The 14,570-nt window shown below is 40.6% G+C and overlaps 1 protein-coding gene across 1 annotated transcript in view; it reads left to right on the forward strand.

Moving 5' to 3' along the window:
- The first annotated feature begins 3,457 nt into the window (after positions 1-3,457).
- The window catches only part of LOC139301076 (rab GTPase-activating protein 1), a 60,953-nt gene continuing 49,840 nt past the window's right edge, over positions 3,458-14,570 (forward strand). The window contains exons 1-7 of the mRNA XM_070924357.1: positions 3,458-3,610; positions 5,339-5,368; positions 6,559-6,817; positions 7,296-7,509; positions 7,642-7,816; positions 12,022-12,182; positions 13,768-13,878. Of these exons, the coding sequence (XP_070780458.1) occupies positions 3,458-3,610; positions 5,339-5,368; positions 6,559-6,817; positions 7,296-7,509; positions 7,642-7,816; positions 12,022-12,182; positions 13,768-13,878 (1,103 nt within the window). The remainder of the gene's footprint in view (positions 3,611-5,338; positions 5,369-6,558; positions 6,818-7,295; positions 7,510-7,641; positions 7,817-12,021; positions 12,183-13,767; positions 13,879-14,570) is intronic.

Genomic DNA, 14,570 nt, shown 5'->3' on the forward strand with positions numbered 1-14,570 from the left:
GTAGTAGGAAGGTTTATGGTGGCAGAAAAAGGGATTTCTCTAACTCTTTTTCTAGCCAAACACAGTATTTTACTGAGATTTGCAGATGTTTCTCTTGGCTCATAGGGCGGGTTAGTTATTACTGTCATAATTCAAGTTTGAGGACTTAGTAGCATCAAATAAGACAATTCAAACCAATTACCTAAGCGTGTAAAAAGATGCTGATGGAAGGCTATATTGGCTGCTACTTAGAGGTTTTAAGAATGTAAAGGACTGAAAGAAGGCCTTGACTGTTTAGTTTGTTTCCATGACAGTCCTTGAATGCGTTCATATACTATGTACATCTATCAAAGTAGAAACTGTGGTGTGAAATTAACGGAATAAGATTTATTTAGAAGTATTATCAGCACAGTAACAGCCACTGTCAGGGCTGACAGACAAAGCACCACAACATGTAGAAACTCAAAGCTCATCAACACAAAAAAGAACTAGACTAATCACTTAGAGGAGAAGTGTGCTAAAAATGGAAAGCAGCTGCCTTTGAGCCAAAAGTAGAGTAAACATCTGCAATGTCTCTTCAAGATTAAAAGCCTGAGAAGATAAAACGGGACTGAGGAGGGATGTAAATGTCCCTGTTGAATTGCTACTTAGTCAGATGCTCTTTTTCTTTTGGACTGGTAGGATTACTATATATATGCTGTTTGGCTGTAGGGAGTGTAAGGACAGTGACAGAGGTTATTGCCAGTAAAATGATAATAAACGCTGTATGATTAACAACTTTGCGGACTGCTTTTGTTAGCACGCTAGCCATGCCATCTCTCATGGTTAAGTGTGAGGGTTAGGGTTAGGGTTTTTGGTATGGTTCAAACAAGAGACTCAGTCTGGTTCCAATAGGAATATTATGATAGTGGATATGGGACTTTAGCATAAATTCAAGGGCTAAACGACTGTTAAATCCATCTGCGGATCATGAAGTCAGGAAAGTGATTGCTCAGTCTGTATGAGACGTATATATATATATATATATATATATATATAGAGAGAGAGAGATAATTTTAACACCTGCACCTGAGTGCTGGGATTTTTCGATGACAGTAGGAAGTGAAAAGGAGCTAAAACAGAGGTGTGTTGTGTGCTCTGTGTATTGTAGAAGTTCCTCATTAAAACATGAGTGAAACATAGCTTCTGCCCACTGTTGATCCGCTTGCCGTCCTGACTGCTAATGCTCATCAGTTATTTCTTCATGGGTTCTTTGTGATACTGGAGAAGTCAAATAAACACGTAAGGCGCAGTAAAGTTCTACATAACTTGCTGTCACGTACAGGTTTTCCCCCCCATGCGTCTAAGTAGCGCTGATTGATTATTTGTAGTAAGTCAGTGTGAACATGAAACAGACAACAACATATTTTCTATGTCTTAACCAGGTGATCCAAACTACAAATGTCAAACCTTCAAGTTATGTGATAATTGGTGCAAAGATCAGCTGAGTGGTGAAGTATTAGAATATAGATTCTAATTGCTAAACAGGTTTTAGAGGTCAAATGGGGACAGTTTTCTGCTCAGTCTACAGGCTAACGCTGCAGTGTGTTTCACATGACAAACCATTGTACCCTGTGACCTTGTTGTTCAACTTCAGTTTTGCAATACAAGTGCAAAACAACACCCAGGACTTTTGGATGAATACCACTTGCTCATTTCCTCAGTTTGCTGTGAAAAGATACAGAGAACAAGCCTAAGCTGTCAGTTTATGTTACTCAGTTTGTGTTTGGTGGTCTAATTATAACATTCATATCAGCACGAGATGTAAAACCTTCTACTCACAAAGAGATAGCTAATTATAATGGGGTTTCCTCTGGGTCAGTAGAACAATGTTATCATAAGTAATGCACATTATTAACTGCTTTGACCTTTCCGCTACAGACCTTTTTTCCTATTACTTATCCATTGTTGGTCCTGCTTTGAATAGGAGGGGCAGGGGTTTGACAAGAGAACGAAGTGGAAGTAACAACAACTGAAATCTTTTATAAAAATGTAGGAGAGAAAGGGCAGAGTGGAAGAGAGGAGAGCAATAACGGCTGAGAAAATAGAAGATTTCAGGGGGAGAGATAAGGAGGGCACGAAGAAGAAAAGAGTAGTAAAAGACAGAAAAGGAGAGGGATGGGAGAGAATGAAAGGGAGGAGTGGAGAGGGGGAAACGGCCAGAAATAGCTTGTTATGGTCTTTTCTTGAACCGCTGCCAGAACCTTCTGTTGTGCTTTTCTTCCTGTGTTAAACACAGTGGCACCTCCCTTTTCAGGAGGTACCTCATGCCCTAACTGTAACAATACAACTTTACCTCATTTTGCTCGTGAAACTAATTCTTATCTTCATTCTACCTCCTATTGCCAAACCTAAACCTACAAATAGAGACTGAAAATGATATAGGCCTATCCATTTTTTCTTCCCTTTTCTTGCAATCCTATAGCCTACCTGTTCCTCTCTCCAAGTCTTTTGTCCTGTCATCAGCTGTCTCCTCACAAATAATGATCAGATTTTTGAGAATTTGCAAACTTTTCCCGATTAGTTACGCAATGTCATCTTGCATTTATTTTGTGCCATAACATGATGCTTGGTGGATTGATGGAGGGAGCTGGAGTGAGAGGCAGAGCAGGGATGATGATGATGTGCAGTGTTTCCCTGCAGGATCTCAGCTTAGGTTATTTGTGGTTGTGGCAGCAGGCCGGGAGAAGAGTCATGCACTGAGGAGTGCACGCAATGCAATTAGCACCTTCAGTGCATCATTTTTTGTGTGTTTAGGTAATATATTTCTGGTGTACATGTCAAATGTGGATGGTGGGGAACCACAATTGAATCTTTGTAAGGGGCAATGCTGAAATGGAATAGATGGATGGCTGTAGCAAGCTGGCTTGTTTCCTAATTCCTCACTTTCATATGCATGTTTCTTTTTCAGAGTGACACTTGCATCACCACAGCTTTGCATTGCATCAAGCTATTTTGCAAATACGTCTCCTTTATTCTGCTGAGATAGACAAAATTGCCTCAAATGACCCACAGATCCTCTCTTCCTCTGATCTTTCCTGTCTTTGCTTCTACGCTGTAGCCTGCTCTCTTGTCACTTTCACTTGACCTAAGCTTTTTTGTTTAACCTTTCTTTTGCACCCTCTATCTTGTCTTTACGCTCCCTCTCTCTGGGCTTTGCAAAGCTCCCTCACAGTTTACTTAAGGTGTTTAAAAGACCTCTAAAAGAGAACAATCAGTGGTTTCACAATTCTTTTCGAGGTTTAGTTTCTAATTAGCCAAGTTTCCAGTTGCCTTAAAAAGATGCTTTTCATGGATTTCATCACATCATAACTGTTTTCTGCTTCTTTTCTTTATTTATTTTTTTCTTTTTCTAGGTGATTTTGCTCATCATCTCCCACCACTTCCTCCTCCCGTCTTCCATTCATGAGCAGCGTGGCTGAGTTTAACAGCGGCAGCCATGGATGACAAGGGCTCGGTGGGGAAGATTAGCGTGTCTTCGGACTCAGTGTCCACCCTCAACAGTGAGGACTTTGTCCTTGTGTCCCGGCTGGGGGACGACACACCCTCCTCCACTAATAATGGTAGTGATGACGAAAAGACAGGATTGAAGGTAAGGATGGTTGGGTGTAGGTATGGACGGAGGCACAAGGGAGAGAAGGGAGACTTCGGAGTTTAGGTGCTGAGTATCACTGGTCTGTTGACATTAACAGTGATAACAACCTCATGGGCATAAATCCTTTCCTGAGATGGTTCTTACTATGAATATAATAGTATATTAGCACTCTTTTTTTTTTGCAATAGTTAAACTGACTTAGGAGTGTATCTCAGGACCCACAACGTGATTTACCAAAACATCTTGATGTTCATTTTATCTTCACCTGCTGTATTTGTCATCAGTGTAACTTGTTAAAATAGCAGGTCACAGTCCATACATATTCCATTGTCAACAGGTTGTGTTCATCACTCACATGTCAAAAGCTCTTGTCCTTCTTATTAAACATGCAGTCTCACACTCTAACCATAAGGCTAACCATTTCTTGTTTTTGCTCTTTCCACATTCTCACTCTACCTTCTTCTCATAGTTGGTCTTAGATTTGTGTGTTTTATCTGTGATTGTCCCTTTTCATTTGCGGCTTACAGTAAGGAAGCCCTTAAGTCCTTGTTAACGTGTGCACATCACCATAAAATTGAGAGAATTACATTTGTTTTCCGAGTTCTTCCCCTGTAAATTGTCTGTATTATTCAAGTAGTGGGAAAAGAATGGTGTCGTCCTTTCAAGTCAAACAACTGAAGAAAAAACTCTTATCTTGTGTGCATTTTCTTGCGTGAGCTGAAAGTGTAAGACAAGTCAGCTGATATTTTACCAGTTTGTCATTCAGTGTCGGCATGATGAATGCTACTTAACTTTGGGCAAACATCTCCCATCTGCAGTCAATCAGCTGCTTCAGTACACAGCATGTGCTATCGTACCACAGCATGTCTGACATACAGTATGCCCTCTGCGATTCAATTCAGTGCTTCATTTAGCACTCACGCAGCAGATATTAGCTTACGTACAGTGTGGCGAGGCAGCTGCGAGTGCTTTGAACTCATTGTCAGGGAAAATAATGGTGTTTTGTAACTAGGGTGTGTCTCCACAAAGAGAACCGAGACTTTCTGAGCAAAGAAATGCAGCTACCAGCCACCATCCTGTGTGTGTCCCTAATGGGTTCGGGTTACCTCTCTCCTCTCCTCTCCTCTCTTCTACTCTCCTCTCCTCTGCTCTCATCAGGATACATTTTGTCCATATGTCTTTGAGTTCACTAGTTATCACATTTCCTCTTATTGAATTTACTTAAGTAGCAGGCTCACATGTTCATACTGTGTCCATTAGTTTAAATTATTACCTGTGTTTCTTTGTGAATGGAAAGAATTGTCGACTTGATGTCGTAAAGGTACCAGAAGATGGCGCCAGCAGAGCATGGATGTTGCATATTCAGTTGATAGGAAGAGGTCACACTTTTTCCCCGTCATTTGCCGTGCTTGGAGATGAGAGAATATGATTTTGCATGTGACACGATGACAAGTATTTTGATGGAAAACCAAGCAGAGGTATCAGTTTTGTGCAGCCTGGTGTCAGCTGTCTGCTTGCTGTCAGAGGGAGGACAAGCGGTACCCCACACACACACACCACTGTTCCCAGTATGTAGTGGTGAAATCACTCCATTCACTGACACTTGGTCATCCAGATATCATCTTATTGGTTTTCGCCAACACACTCTTGTGCACATTTCCCTCCCAGTCAGCCCATCCAGTCAGAGAGGAGTCAGTGTGTCTAAACTTGTTGTTTGTTATGCAGGTGATTTCTGAGGAAGGGGTCAGCTTTAAGGTCAGTCTCTCTCTTCTCTCACTATCTTTCCTTTCCCCCTCTTCTCTCTCTACCTCTTTCTTACTTGTATCTATCTGTTTTTTCTCTCTTTCTGTGATGTGATTCCGTGGTGATTCTGTGTGTGATTATTTGTGCCTTATGTATTTTTGCCGGCTGTTGAGTGATGGCCGTAGCCAGCCTCTTTTAACACTTAGGTTTTGACGATGGTAGTGATAGACATTCTCACATATAGGACTGTAGTTGTACTTGACAACTGCCCAGGCTTTTAGCACTACCTGTAAATCACAATGCTCGCCATAGTGACGCAGTTATGTCAGGTGTATGAACCTAAATATAGAATTGATATCTGCTTTACACCAGTCTTCAAATATTAATCTTTTTTCACAGTATGGTATTAGGACTATTGACACTGTAGTTGTACTGTAGTATCCGTCCTGCTCTAGATAAGCAGCATTGAACAAATTACCATATGCCTCTAAGGCACACATATTGTTTATGGCTGTCTATACATGGAGAGCCTCCTTGGGAAATTTAACCTGAATATTCAACCAAGGAATAACCACAAAAATTAGATTCTCTATACCTTATTGTCTGTTCCTATCCCTTATTGCTCAGTGCAGCAGTGCCCTCTGCAGCTAAAGTCTGCTCTCCATCTCTTACTTAACATCAGGCTGCTGCCACAGCAGGCAGGGAAAATGGGGCCTTGCCTCCTTTTGTGGCGCCTCATGGTTTGTCCAGCCTTAAGCTTGCTCTTTGATTGCTATTTGTTAGTGTTGGAATAAGCTCACACAGTTAGTGTTGGCATGGCTCTTCTAATGTCTCTATGCAGGTATTTCACAACTCAATCTCACATACCTACTAATCACTAATACTGGATGAAATGTAATGAAATGACCACCAACATGAAACAAGGCATCTTTCCCTCCTTAAACACACTGCAATCACTTGTTAAAGGCATAGCCATTGCACATTTCTACAAAGTGTAAGAAAATTGAAATGCAGTTGATGTAGGCCTAAAGATTAGCTTAAATTTGATTTCTTATGGTGATCACTACAATGGATTTGTTTTATTAATTGTTTTTTGAGAATAAATATGTTGCTTTTTATCCTTCTGTTTGTCCCTGCTCCTTGATGTTGTTGAGTTCATGTCTGTTTCTGTCTGTGTGTGTGTGTGTGTGTGTGTGTATTAGATTGTGGGGAATGGAAGTGAGCAGCAGCTCCAGAGGGAGTTAGAGGATGTCCTCATGGACCCATCGGTAGCTGACACTGGGCTCAGATCAGAAACAGGAATGGACAGCCTTGGTGGGGGCGACCATGGCCTTCTTCCCACTACGGCGTTGCCTGTACCGCCTGGCTCTGACCCTCTGAGTGCACCACCGCCCAAGTTGGAGATGGTGCTTCCTGTCCAGACGGCTCAGGAGAGTGAGCTGAATGAGAGGTCGTACCGAGGTGAGCAATGATGTGTGGTGTTTCTTATCCTCTTTTCTCGCGTCTGTTGAAGCTCACACAATGGCTCTTATCTTCAGCTTTATAGATTTGTTTTCAGAGGAGGCTAATATCACAGAAACACCCAGGTTTCTAAATGACACAGTATACTGTAAGTCTTTCCACTTCTCTCATTGCCTCTTTTTATCTTTGTAGCTGAGGACTCATTTCATTTACTTGTCCCTTCTATGCATTTTTTGCATTAATTTCACTGATATGACTTTTCAAGTACCCACCTGTCTCCCCTCCTACTATTCCATGTCTACTTCACTTCATTTCTACTTTGCAGAAGGAAAGTCTGTTCTCTGTTCTATCTCAGATGAGGAATAATGTTGATGTACAACCCTAAGATCATAATGGAGTCATAAAATAATCAAATAATTTGCCTTTTCTTTCTCTGCTCTCCTTTCCACCCCTCTCCCAATCCATTGCCTCCTTGCAGCAGATGAATCATCATCAGAGGGCAGTCCTTGCAGTCCCATCCCAGATGAGGACAGTGTTGTGTTCAGCCAGCTGACATATCTGGGGTGTGCCTCAGTCAACGCCCCCCGCAGTGAGGTGGAGGCCCTCCGTATGATGAGTATCCTCAGAGGGCAGTGCCAAGTACCCCTGGATGTCACACTGTCTGTGCCAGGCGTGTCCGAAGGCACTGTCAGGTAGAGGGAACATTACTAGGATTACTAGTTCCAGTCCTGCAGTGTACCGTAACATACGTATGTGTACATACAGTATGCTACAGCGACTTTTAAGATATGAAATGGCAAAAAAAATGATTTATGTTCTAACAGGTTGCTGGACCCCCACGCCAGTACAGAGATTGCCAACTACCCTATTTATAAGATCCTGTTCTGTGTGCGAGGCCATGATGGCACACCAGAGAGCGACTGCTTTGCCTTCACTGAGAGCCACTACAATGCTGAGATCTTCAGGATCCATGTGTTCCGCTGCCAAATCCAAGAAGCGGTGAGGATTCAATCATCAATTGATTGTTGTTTCATTTATCTGTAACTATGTTTCCTGAAGACACATTCAAAAGATATATTCACATTTTAGTATGAGCAGGCTGAATGATTACAGCAAACAAAACCTTTATCAATGTCAATATGGGCACCTGACTATTGTCGTCAGTCAGACCTGAATAACTGTGAACTATCCTTAGCACAAACTCACACGCACAAAAAAACCCCAGTAACAAGCAATGTTACTGCTATTCAGACAATGGACCAAAGGGGGAGCAAAAGCTCCTCTTATAGACGCTCTGCTCTGTGTTTCACATGCCACTTTCTTTTTTCTCCCCACTCCCCTACATATACTGTAATTGTGTATACACTCATATTGCCAGCAGTATTCTGGTTGACCTTGTCTTAAAACTGTTGGTCTCCCTGTAGCCTGTCCCCCAGGGTTCAGTGTCAGTGTGGGAGCTTCCTCAGTGGTCCCCAAGGGAATATGTCATGCACTGCAGGCTGCGCTGCAATGCACATGTACCCCATTCACAAACAAACAAGTACACACAATCCCCCAAGCCAACGTATAGGAGAGAGGAAGTGCCATTGCTTCTATACAGTAGGTTCAGCAGAAACATAAAAGAAGAGAATCCACTCATGAAACTGGGTTAAAGTACTTCTTCAGTGTTCAGTGACCTGATTTCTCCCTCATGGAAGCACTCTCCTTCAATGTCACTAAGAGCCCCCAGACAGACACTACTTTATCAGTCCCACATCATCCTGCTGTCCAGTTTCCCCGACACCCACCAGTAACACACATGCTCACACTTAAACACTACACAAACACTCACACACACACACACACACACACACAAACACACACACACAAATCCCTAGTAGTAATTCACTTCTTTACTTAGCAACTGGACATCTCTCGTCTTCGGCTCCCTCTTCCCTCTCTTCCTTCCAAACCCCCAGCAACAAACCCATCTACAAAGCCTCCGAAGCTGCTCTAGTCATATGCCTCACATTAGCCTCAAATCCCCTGTAAACTACTCCTAAGGCCTCTTAAACTGTCTTTATTCATTAAGGTATTTTACTTATTTATTTTGAAATGTATATTTTTGGACACTGTACATAAAATGCACATTTACAGAGTTTCATCTTTTTAAAATTACCCACACAAACTCTTAGATCTGTACTGAGGAAACCTTGTGGCCGGCCATCACAGCTGGACTAAAGCTATTTACTGCCTTATTTGCCTCAGCTGTCCCATTTGCTTCAAGCAAGTGACCTAATTATTTAATCAAATTGTGAAGAGCATCTGAAGTATTCTTTGCCCATTATTTCATAAATATGACAATTTGGAAAGATAGTATAATAAGAAACTTAAATCAAATTCATTTCCTTATTTTAAGTTATCAATGTACTGTACAGAACTTTCAGGCCTTGTAATCATATCCTTTTTTGGAGATTCTGTGTAATTTCTTTTTCTAAACAGACTTGTGGATTTTGGAGTGGAACTGTTCATACACAAAACAAACCACCTCCTCAGTCCTGCTCTGCCTCCTTTGTGCCAGACCTCCTAGTCAGGCCCCAAGGCTAGTTTCTAACAATTCCCAGTTTTCTGGTGTTGATGGTGATTCAGAGCCCTGCTGAGTCTAATACCCAACACCTCCCCTTTGTGCCCATAAACTTGCTGCTCCCGTGCAGAGATGTTGTATATTTAGTGCTGTTTGATTCCAATCAGTATGGCTTCATTACATTTGTTTCACTTAAGTGACTTGGGCTCCTAACACAAATTAAATCACATGTTTGTGAGCACTGACAACTGGATAGAGATTGTTGCCGTGAAATCAGTTAAAAATGTCTCAAAGCTTAATGTCACGACCCACATAAAGATTCTGGACGGGAAGAAAAAACGACGTAACACGATACCTCACAACAACAATCTTTATAGGCTACAGTTCTTTAGATAAAGGCTGATTCCAAACCCAGAGCACCTTATGTAATTACATTTCATAAGAAATCTTAGGGTAAAAACAGTAACATTTAAACATTTCCTCCACAGTTTATTTGATATATACAAGTTTTCCTGAGTTTGCATAAAAGTACAAAAATGACCAGGGACCAGACCTTTGAATTGTTGAGAGAAAAGGTTAAAACTTAATAGTTCAACAAAAAAAATCATTTTTGAACACTTGAAAAAATTTGTGAGTGGGATAAAACAACTCTCCTCGTAGATAGAAATACATTTGTTTGACCACTTTTGTGGAATCAACCGTTGTTTTCTAGATGCTGATGCATTGATCTGCCTTATTTTGTCTTGTAAAAAAAACAACAACATTAAAAAAACAGAATGGCAGAATGTTTCTCTTTTTATTAGAGAAACACCCAATATCAGCCTAAAATACTTGTCAAGATTGATTGATTGTACAACTGTCCACGTCCTTATAGAACTCCTTCACTGCACACAGAGAATGTAAAGGCCATTTGCAGACATTTGAAGCTGCTCAGTTTTGACTCTAGCATTGATTGAAACAGTACAGAACAACTAATTCCATTGTGTTATTTGTCATAATTTCAACAATACAGGGGGTGACCCCCATCTAACTCTACTCATTCCCCATCTCTTACATCCAGTCCCCCGTTGTTTCTCAATAAATGAACCCCCTGCGATGCCTTAACATCCTTCTACTGCACCGAGAACATAACAAAGGCTTTATGTAGGAGAGGTTAGAAGCTGCTTTATACTCCGGCCTTGCAAAAATGCAAAAGACTGTTGTTATTTATTGATAACAGCAGCTTCCCCACACCATCTCTCAGTTACTAACCCCCAAGCTCTGATGTTTACCAGAATTAGAGATGATCCAAAACCACTGTGCTGTGGGCCTCTAGTTGGGGGAGCACTCTGTTTATTATCATACACACATGTCCGTGTAGTAATGATCAAATGTAGAATAACATACTTTTTCTTGACTAAATACAAAGCTCCCAAATCTAAAGTCTTGTGAGTGGAAAATTACATTTAGTGGATGTAAATAAATCATTACCACCCAGTTTTCCACGCTTGGCAGTCTTTCGCTGCCCACCCCCCCCCAACTCTGCCCCTTTTTGGGGTTGGAGATTTAGCAGAACCCCGCCGTCTCTGGAAGGACTGAGTTGTCTCTGTTTAATGTTAATAGGAACAATACCTCCACACTCAGATTCACAGGCAAATATGAATCAGTATGTTGATTAAAACTCAAAAATGGTTAATAGGTTGGAGGGTCTGCTGTCAGTAGAGTAGTGGGTCATTAGGTAAGTTTTTTAGTGCCCCATATCACAAAATGGCAATAACAGATCTGCAGAGGTTTGATTGAGTTTTTAATCAATGCTAATGGGTCATTACTTTGCCTGGTGCGGATATTTTTGGCTTCCAAAACTCCATTTTATGGTCGACAAGACATTTCAGCTACAGAAGCTGCTGAACTTGGTGCCAAAGATAAAAAAGAAATACTACAGTATTTTGCCTTGTGATACATCTATCTCTTCAGTGGATGTTTTCTATTGGATTTCTGCTTTAATTAGCTAACTGACGTGTCAATGTTGTCTGTGTCCATAACTTAAAGCAACAGGGGGGGATGGAGATTGGCACAGGAAACTTGTATTCATTTCACAAATGCTGTTTTTCTACTGTGTGTGTGAATAGAGGTCAGTAAAGGTCATGAATGCCCATTCAAACACAAATGTATAGGTGCTGAACAAAGTAGTTGATGTATTGAAAAAAAGGACAAGAACCCTTGTTTCATTTCAAAATGCCCTGTCAAATAACACCAACTCTAATACTTTCTGTATCTGATTGGACAAATGCACCACTTGGGCTATTTCTGCTTATTACATACAAACATACACAATACAAGTTCATTCATTTTGAAGCTATCACTTTTCTTGGTCACTTGGTAGCTCCCTCGTAATCACTCTGTAGCATCCATCTGCGTGTTTAGTGTATGGGGGAAAAAAGTGCAATTAATCACTACAGTTTTACCAACGCTTGTAATTTATTAGTGTTTGGGTTGGAAGGTTTTGAGTGCATGACTGTAGGGCTTTTTGTCGTTATTTATGTGTATATATTCTTTGGACAGCCTTGTGTTTACACAGTATTGTGCTTAGTTTAACAGTGTGCAGATTTGTCTGCATATTGAATCATTTGTCTATGTGTGTGTGTTTATCTTTCTCCTGCAGGTGAGTAGGATACTGTACAGCTTTGCCACAGCGTTTCGGCGGTCAGCTAAGAAGGCAGTTCTGTCATCTCAGCAGGCTGCTCCGCTCACCCCTGACAGTGACTTGTTTACCTTCACCGTCAGCCTGGAAATCAAGGAGGATGATGGCAAGGGGACTTTCAGGTGAGACATACATTCCTGCATTAAGCATTTTTATTTATTTACATTATGTATTGTTGAGATTGGCAGTGGTATCACCATTCTAACAAAATATTTAAGAAATTGTTGAATGAAAATGGCCACAGAATGATCTGATTTTTTTCACCAAATTACCAATGTCACGCACATAAACACAGGGACATGCAGCCCTACTTTTGGCGAATGAGTGTTGTTCAAAGTTAGCACACTTGTGGGTGACCCAGTTACAAAAGTCACAAACCTCTGCGGGGCTGACAGCATGTGAGGTACATACTACTCGTGAGGGGAGTATCATCTTATTGGTTTATATACAAAAAGGATTTGTCAGTAAATGAAACCTGAAAATAACTGTGAAATGATAAAAATATCACTGAAGAGGATCAGAAACAAAAAAAGAGGGACTGAGGAGTCCTTCCTGTCTCACAGTAGACTGAAATTTTGACCATTATTAATCACTCTTTTTCTCACATTGATAAGAGAACACAACAGAAAGTTCCTGTGTTTGCTCCATTCAGCCCATCGTCCCTGACCTTTTTTTATTTTGTTTTCCCATATTACTGAGTCACTTCCGTGTGATCACAAACAGCCCTAGATACTCGGCTTATTTTCAAAACAAAACAAAACAAACAAATGAAAAAATGCCTGTGATTATTTTTAGCCAGCACATATTTCCTCCTCATTAGCTCTCGGTTGATTATTTTCAATGTGCTAACTTCCAAGCAAACAGCTCTCACATGCAAGTAGACGGTTTCTGTGTGTAATGTAGGCATTTTTTCCTTGTGGAAATAAGATATGGAAAGAATGCTCTATAAAATAGTGTGTATAGAATGATATATGCAAGATGAAATAGAAGTAGAATATATTGAAGTAATTTTTCCTTTAATAGGGTGTAAACTAGTCTGTTTATCTGTAGTCAGAGGACGCAGTTCAGGGTAAAACCATGACAAAGCTGTATCTGGTACATTAAGTCCCTACTCTCAGCACTGCCTGAAATCATGGCAGGTCATCTATGTTTGCAGGAGATTTCAAATTGATGAATGCATTTTCTTTTTCACTCAAGAATCTCTGTGCTTAAGGGTTCCTTCAGTGTTTCCTCAGGAATTTGTGTCAGCGAAGGTTTGGAGAATGTTGATTACTGTTCCGGTCTCAAACCTGGTTTTCTTTCCTGTTTGAAAATGGCTCTTGTGCTTTTATTATGATAAATAGGTCTATTGTGAACATGAGCCATGGTCCTACATTTATTTTCAGTCAGACTGGCTGAAAAAAAATGGCTGATAAGTTGTCCAGCAGAAGAAACACTAGTGGTTTAAATAATATGTTTTAGTTTGATCATTTTCGATTTGATTATTCAGTCCAGATACAATTAAACAACCTGTCTGGTCAGTCTGTGGTCAAATATTACCTAAATTTACCAAATTCTCTAATATAAGGTTTCAAATGATAGCAAATCTGCCTTCCTGTGTCACTGTCAAACTGTATCTGCTTTTGTCACATTCAACCCTTTTTTCCTATTGACGATCTTGTTGCTGTTCGAGATTTTTCGTAATATTTCTTGTGTTCACATATTCAGCGCTGTAGCAAAGGACAAGGACAAGCAGAGCTTCAAGCTGCGTGCAGGAATGGACAAGAAAATTGTCATTTATGTCCAGCAGACCTCCAATAAGGAACTGGCGATTGAGAGGTAAAATAAAGCACAAGACAAGCACATACACTCACAAACTCATTCATACACACACACACACACACACACACACACACACACACACACAAGACATCTTCAGAATAGCTTCAGAGGAGCATCCTCAGAGGAACTAGTTTACTATACAGTGGCATAGCATCACTGAATGTTGGTTTTTGTGTTATACTTAAAGGCAGATGGAAAACTTCTTCTCATTTATTAAGAAACGCTTTTGGTATGTAGACAGCACTACTTTCAGAAGATTTATTCTGAAATACAACAACCAAGACAACAGATATATCTCAAAACAAATCTACATGGATGTCAACAACTAAGTGAATGGAGGATGTAAGTTAAAATTTCTGTCACTCAGAAATTGTCCTGTAAAAGGAAAATGTTGACTGACTTACAGAGATTCCACCATTTGCTACAGCTGAGATGTGTGTGCTTAAAACACGACCAGACACTCACAAGAAAGGAATCACTCAGCTACATTTGATAAACATCTTTACATCCGTGTGTCGACCCATGTCAGGTTTTAAGTCTTCCAGCAAAGTTGTAACATGGTGATTGATGCGAGTCTGTCTCCTGAGGCGCCTCATTTTCCACGGTTTAATAAATCTGTTGAAATGTAAACATTCCATCACCTTTTTACCGACTTCAATTTCACCACGGTTTGTTATTGTTTGATGGAC

This window comes from Enoplosus armatus, chromosome 18 (genome assembly GCF_043641665.1).
Source record: "Enoplosus armatus isolate fEnoArm2 chromosome 18, fEnoArm2.hap1, whole genome shotgun sequence".
Lineage (NCBI taxonomy): Eukaryota > Metazoa > Chordata > Actinopteri > Centrarchiformes > Enoplosidae > Enoplosus > Enoplosus armatus.